This window comes from Triplophysa dalaica, chromosome 22 (assembly GCF_015846415.1).
Source record: "Triplophysa dalaica isolate WHDGS20190420 chromosome 22, ASM1584641v1, whole genome shotgun sequence".
In the NCBI taxonomy this organism is placed as follows: Eukaryota; Metazoa; Chordata; class Actinopteri; order Cypriniformes; family Nemacheilidae; genus Triplophysa; species Triplophysa dalaica.
In genome coordinates this window covers 20,156,983-20,163,556 of record NC_079563.1, presented here as the reverse complement: position 1 = coordinate 20,163,556, position 6,574 = coordinate 20,156,983, and the positions used below count along the sequence as shown (strand labels likewise).

At 41.7% G+C, this 6,574-nt stretch overlaps 1 protein-coding gene across 2 annotated transcripts; it reads right to left on the bottom strand.

The window, feature by feature from the left end:
- Nucleotides 1–731: 731 nt before the first annotated feature.
- On the bottom strand, nucleotides 732–6,165 carry klhl35 (kelch-like family member 35). Of its 2 annotated transcripts, none has more exons than XM_056736677.1 (7): nucleotides 4,695–6,165; nucleotides 3,220–4,090; nucleotides 2,875–3,059; nucleotides 2,445–2,563; nucleotides 2,035–2,223; nucleotides 1,208–1,396; nucleotides 732–1,019 (listed from the first exon to the last, which is right to left on the bottom strand). In XM_056736677.1, the coding sequence occupies exons 2-7, from the start codon at nucleotides 4,062–4,064 to the stop codon at nucleotides 831–833; spliced, it is 1,716 nt and encodes a 571-aa protein (XP_056592655.1). In that variant the 5' UTR covers nucleotides 4,065–4,090; nucleotides 4,695–6,165; the 3' UTR covers nucleotides 732–830. The 2 variants fall into 2 exon arrangements, with proteins under 2 accessions (XP_056592655.1, XP_056592656.1); XM_056736678.1 differs by having other exon boundaries at nucleotides 2,875–2,996.
- Nucleotides 6,166–6,574: the final 409 nt, after the last annotated feature.

Below are 6,574 nucleotides of genomic sequence, written 5' to 3'. Positions count from 1 at the left end.
GCTCATGTTGCACCAGGAAACGTTTTTCTGTGGAAGGATATGAAAGCTGCAGATCCTCTTCTCTGGAAACTCTGTTTGTTTGATCAGATATCACAATGATCTGAAGATCAGCTCATATCCACCCACACACACCCACACACATACGCAACCAACCAGCAATCTGATTGTGTCAAAATATACGAATCCTGCCTCAATGTTTTCTCTCAGATAAATGAATTCTGATATAAATTTCACATGTTCATTTTTTTACATTTTCCAGAGGCTTTTATCCAAAGCGACTTCACATTATCACCTACATTTGTTTCTAAGTATTTGCTATCCCCTGGGATCGAACCCACGACCTCTGTGTTGTTAGCTATAGTTTGTTTATTTATATATATGCATTTTGCAGATGCTTTCATTTAAAGTGACTTGCGAATATATGATAAACATTTACACATTTAACATCTCCACAACAATATCTTCATTACAAAAGACCAGAACATCTCAGCATTTTCATCACGTTTTATTCAGATAACCTGAGCAGAATAATGTACAAAACTTCATGTAACTACAAAAATACAAGAGGTATAAATGTTTCACAGTATTAAAGGGATTCACATTCTTACTGGGATTCACAGTCATTTTGATTTCACCTCATAAACGCTCTTGTAAATACTAATGATTCCTTCAAGACAAGTACATCAATCATGTTAATAACAAGTGTGTAAGTGAAGATTCTGAGCGACGTCTCTAAATCATCTTTATTATAAAGTGAGACAAGATTTCAGATGCATTGATATGATCATCACAACAGCAATGAAACGCTTCAGCCGTCCTTCAGTCAACTCTCATTGGGAGGTTCTCTGTGTTATGGTCACGCAGCCGTGGTGACTGAGACAGCGTGGAAGTGGATTGTTCACTGTTAGTTTGCCCGTGGTCGGGTGGAAGTCCCAAATGTGATCGACAGCAGAGGACGACTCATCCCGACCTCCCACAACATAAACCTTCCCATCACACACGGTGAGCCCACACGCCTCCTGAAACACAAAGACACCATCAAACATTACCCTGTGTGTGTGTGTGTGTGTGTGTGTATGTGTATGTGTGTGTGTGTGTATGTGTGTGTGCGGGTGTGTGTGTGTGTGCGTGTTTGTGTGTGTGTTTGTGTGTGTGCGTGTTTGTGTGTGTGTTTGTGCGGACATAAACGCTTCACAATCTTCCGCACCATTTTGATAGGCAGCACTGCCACTGAAGTCCAGACGTCTGTACTCGGTGTGTAACAGAACAATTCATTCAGTAAACCTCCGGTCACATATATGGAGCCGTGGAGCGAGACGGCGCTGAGCGATCGCTGAGAGAACGGACATGATGTGACATACGTCCAACTGTTAGTCACCGGATCATAACACTGCACCTGTCTCACACACACACACAATCAGATTCATTTCTGGTTATTATCACTTACACACATCATTTTATATTCTGTATATTTAATCATTTTTACTTTTGTCTCTACTGTCTGTACTATTATGTATTTACTAGGGATGTCAGAATATTATGGATTTGATGTTATCAAAAATAACAAAATTCTCTCGATATAATGGTGGTCACACGACTGTTTTTAACGAACTGTATGATCGAGAATGTTAGAAACTATAAAAGATGTTACCTTTGGCAAGGTCTATCCAGTGCCATGATTTTATTTGATAAAAGTCAAGTGACTCAGCTCATACTATAACTCACTCCTCTGAGCAACAGTAGAGTAGATGCTTATAGCACGTTTAAAATTCATCATTTAGCATTTTAAATATAGAAATAAACACCGTACAGCAGGCTTTATACCGAGGTGTTATCGAACAGTGAGATTTTGATATTATGAAATCCCTAGTGTTTACTTTAAAATAAAAAAATGAAGAAGTTTGAACATTGTTACAAATATTCTTGTTTTGTCTTAATAACACCAGTTCAAACATGACTCAAGTGACTAACACATAGAAAGAGAACAGAAGTGTTTGGAGCGCTTGAAGACATTGATGTGTTTGTTAAAGGCACCTTGTCAGTGTTGGCGTGATCGCTAACAGCTCCAGAGATGCTGTAGAGTTTCCCATCACAGGTGACGGCTGCGGCCGAGCTCACGGCCAACAGAAGATCACATACAGACGTCCATGTGTTCTCATGAGGATTATAACACTCCACAGCAGACAGACGCTCACAGCCGTTAAAACCTCCCACCACATACAGCTACAGCAACACAAACACACGTGTGGATGACTCAATGTCTCTAATACACTATTGACTGCGTGTTATCTGTTTTTTATTCTTTATTCATTTTTATTCTTATTATATCTTTTTTTGTATTGATTTAAAACCGTGCAAATAAAACAATCATAAACTTGATATGAAGTGAAGTCTATATTGAGATGTGTAGAGCACAATGTGATGAAGCGGTCCAGAGGTCTCACCTTTCCCTGGAGAGAAACCATCTTGTGTCTCCATCTGCCCCGGCACAGACCTCTGACACGAACCCACTGATTGATGTGAGACATAAACCTCCAGACGTCTGCACTGTTCAGCTGCCCACCTGCGCAGACGCATCACAACAGAACTCTTTCAATAACAACAATAATAATGAGTTGTAATGAAGAGTTTGGTTCCAAAATGAAATCATGTTATTTTATTGTGCATTCCTACGAATATCAATCAAACTTTTGTCGGTTTGTTTTGATTTAAGCCATAATAACATCATAAAAAACATGATTTGAGATTTTATCTCATTTTATGAACCAAACTCTTCAAATAGTGTTGATGTATTGTGCCGTAGAACTCTCTAGAAATGACCCATGGTGATGTGATGACCGATGTGATAGAGGAACGCTTCAGTAGAACACAAACCTGAGATATAAATGTGGTTCTGTAGCTCACAGGCTGCGAACTCAGATTTGGGATACCCGGGCAGAGCGACAGAGGAGATCCAGTCACCCGTGATCGGATTCAGCATCTCCATCAGAGACAATCTGGAGAAACTGTTCTTAACACAACCACCAATGACCACAATCATCTCCGCCCAACCCGAGCTCCTGGCAACACAACATCAACTCTTAAATAATACATATTGACAAAGTCAGTGCGTTTATTACAGTGCCGATGATCAGAGAAACCCGTTCTGCTAAAGTGATCTTTTGTTACTTCTTTATCTGTATAATAAAAGTCAAAATGTGTGTTAAAGATGACGCTCACCTCCTGGGTCTGGTGCGAGGCGAGCTCACCTCTCGGCCATAAACGCGGTACATTCGAGCCTCGTGCAGCAGCGGTCTGCAGTCACGACAGTCCAGCACGAGCTCGTCCGCTTCTAGCGTGCCGGTGAAGAACGCCGGGTCCAGCAGGGGGAGACGCATCTGCTCCAGCAGCTCCTTCAGGTTGTACTTTCTGTCCGCCGGCCGGTGATGAACCCACCTGAGCGCCGATTCCACCCTAACCTCCTCCGGCACCTGCAGCAACTCGCAGGTCAGCAGCTCCAGGACCCGAGCAACGGGCGAGCCGAGGAACTCCTGGTGTTTGGACACCTCTTCAAAGTTGTGTATCAGCATGTTCTGACACTCGTCCTGCAGCGGCCCGAGCGAGTACAAGTCGGCCAGCTCCATGAAGCCCAGACAGTTAGCTGGACTGACGTTCTTCTCCAGAAGGTTCACGCAGGCCGTGGACAGAGCCGACACTTCCAGCTGATGCGCCGCCAGGAACACGCTCTCCACCTTCTCCTCGTCTAGATTCAGTTTGCCCTCGTACAAGAAGTCCAGCAGATGCTCCATGGCTTTCCTGGAGATTCCCTCAAGCTTCACCTCGGTCTGTTTGCTCTCCTGGAAGGAACCGCAGAACATGGCGTGGAAGAAGGGGCTGCTGGCGCACAGCGTGGCGCGATGACAGGGAAACTCACAGCCGTCCACCCACAGCACTACATCTGTGAACGTTCCACTGCGTCGGTAAGCGTTCAGAACCATCAGGATGTTTTCCGCGTGACTGGAACCCGAGCACAGGATGACCTCTGACCTGCTGTCAATCAGCTCGCTGTTGATGCCAAACCCCATTCTGACCGGATGGACTCTCCCAAAGCCTGCACACGGACGTACTCTGATATATTTACTCTTTATTAACCAAATAAACCATCCATCATGTACACAACTCAACTGGTGTAAACACTGCCCAACTCTTTCTATGTTGCACGTTTATATGAAAACAGATTGATCGATATGAAAAAAATAAAGGCTAAATATCTGAATTTTAAAGATTTAATCCACACAGGAGGTGTTAAAACGAGCGAATCCAGAGGGAAAATCCAGTTAAAAATTCACAAAATATTCTTGAAAATAAATTTCTTCTCAACGGACATATTTTCTCTTAAACCCAAACTGAAGAAAAATGTTAATAATGTTTTGTATTCCCGAGAAAACTAAAAAGACTGTTCTTCATTTTTTTCTTTTTTCTCATGAAACAAATATAAGAAAATATTTCTAAATTTCTAAAGAGGATATATTCTTACTAACTTTATCATTTATCTTAAGAACAATCTCACATTTTGTCTTAAGAACAGTTTCTTGAATAGGGCCCCTGAACTTTACCAAAATACCCTTTAAAAAAAGTATGAATATAAATCTTTCCTTTCCTAGTGCAACACAAGTGATATCACAAACATGAGAAGAAATGATGTGTGAACTCACCTGAAGCTCTATGATCGTGTGACGTGACGTCCAGGCGCTTTGTGTTTAACTACACTACACTAGTGGGCGGAGTCATCACCTGTCAATTACTCAAGTGCCACAGAAAAACATTTCCTGTTCTCATTAAACCTTCTTCACATTAAATTCCTCAACAACAAAAAAAACGTTTGATTGTGTTTGACAAAAAAAGCTGTTCTCTTACAGGAACAAAACTCTGTTGTGTTTATTATTATTAATAATGAGATTCGTATACAGTCTCTTATTTTCTGAACTGTCAAAACTCCTCTCAAATGCTCGCTACGGATACGAAAAACGCAGAAAATGTAAATAAGGCAGTGTGTAAATGTGACGTGAGGTCGTATTTATTTTTTAACGTGCGTCATTTACTGTCAGTTCCGGAGCTCATCACGTTTATGTGAAAAAAACCTGAAACAAAACGATGAAAGTTTTACTGCCCCGATCCCCACATCATGTAGTCTACATGTAGTAGATCATTTGTATTCGTCGTTTTTTCACGTGCTCTGTGAATAATCGGGTTAAAACGTTAAAAAATATCAGGTAAAATTGCACATGACCGCCCTCTGGTGTCGTGTTTTTTTACCTGATATTTCGTTAATCACAGAGCACGTGTCGTGAAGGCAGCATGACATGAACACATAGCCGCGGGGTCGTGTTTTGAGAAGTTCTGACTGTACCATGTGCGAGCCGCTTAAGTTTGACGTTAATAAATAATGGAGGCAAATATGAGAAGATCTCAGTGTGTTCATATGATACAGCTGAAAAAAAACACATAAACGCATTTAGCAAAAGCTCAACCCGATGCGCAGCCGCAGTTTAACCACACAAACAAAAACCATCATCTGCAAATCACTCGATTGAACACAACTGTGTGCTGCACAGCGACAGCACAGAAATCCACCCGTGACGTCACACATTCTACCTGTAGACCCGGCCACAATCTCAAATAAAGAAATAAGTGTCTTACATTAACAGAGTGTTATTTACACAGAGTAACGCTACGAATATCCCACCTAAGGCAGCAATGCGTTTTACTCTAACCGTAAATATGGAGAAGGAGGAGGAACATTTCTAGATGCTCTACATAATATAGTTATGAACAGACCAGATCAGCGCAGGTTTGTGGTGGTATGGGATAATGTCAGTTTCCATCGGGCTGCTCTGGTCCAGGCCTGGTTCACCAACCACAATCACTTTGAAGTGGTATACTTGCCCCCTTACTCGCCATTTTTAAACCCTATAGAGGAATTCTTTTCGGCTTGGAGATGGCGTGTATCTGACCGCCAACCACATGACCGCATGCCTCTTCTGCAGGCAATGGAACAGGCCTGTGGCGACATTCAGGTGACAGCAATCCATGGATGGTTTCGACATGCAAGGGGATATTTTCCCCAGTGTCTAGTGTGAGAAGACATTGCTTGCGATGTCGATGTGATCCTGTGGCCAGACCCCAACAGACGGCAGGATTCACGAGCCCACGTTTGCACAATTGCCACGATTTTCAGTGTTTACAGTATAGTGTTTTTTCTATTTTTATTTTTTGCTTTCTCTGAATTCATGTTACTGCAATGTACAATATTGAGTAGGCCTATTTCCTTTTCTGGTTGTTTGAAAATGTGCCTCCTGAAAATATGTCTTCTGAATAAACAGAGAAAATCAAAGACTGCAGTGTTTTATATAAAGTAAACTAGTGTGTTCCCCCTGATCTGAAAGTGTATGTATATGATGCAAGTATGTGTCATTTTGTCATCAGAGTAACATTTTGACAAAGGAATGTTAGGTTTTGATAGTAGAGCTTCAATTTGACACAGATGTGAATGGTATATTTCCCAGTGTTGTGTCATGTTTACTTGTGTGTAGAG

Coding starts and splice junctions, on each gene's coding strand:
- klhl35 (XM_056736677.1), bottom strand. CDS start 4,064: ATGGGGTTTGGCATCAACAGCGAGCTGATTGACAGCAGGTCAGAGGTC. Junction 2,564..2,874: donor GAACCACATTTATATCTCAG/GTTTGTGTTCTA, acceptor GCGTCTGCGCAG/GTGGGCAGCTGAACAGTGCA. Junction 2,224..2,444: donor TGGTTTCTCTCCAGGGAAAG/GTGAGACCTCTG, acceptor GTGTTGCTGTAG/CTGTATGTGGTGGGAGGTTT.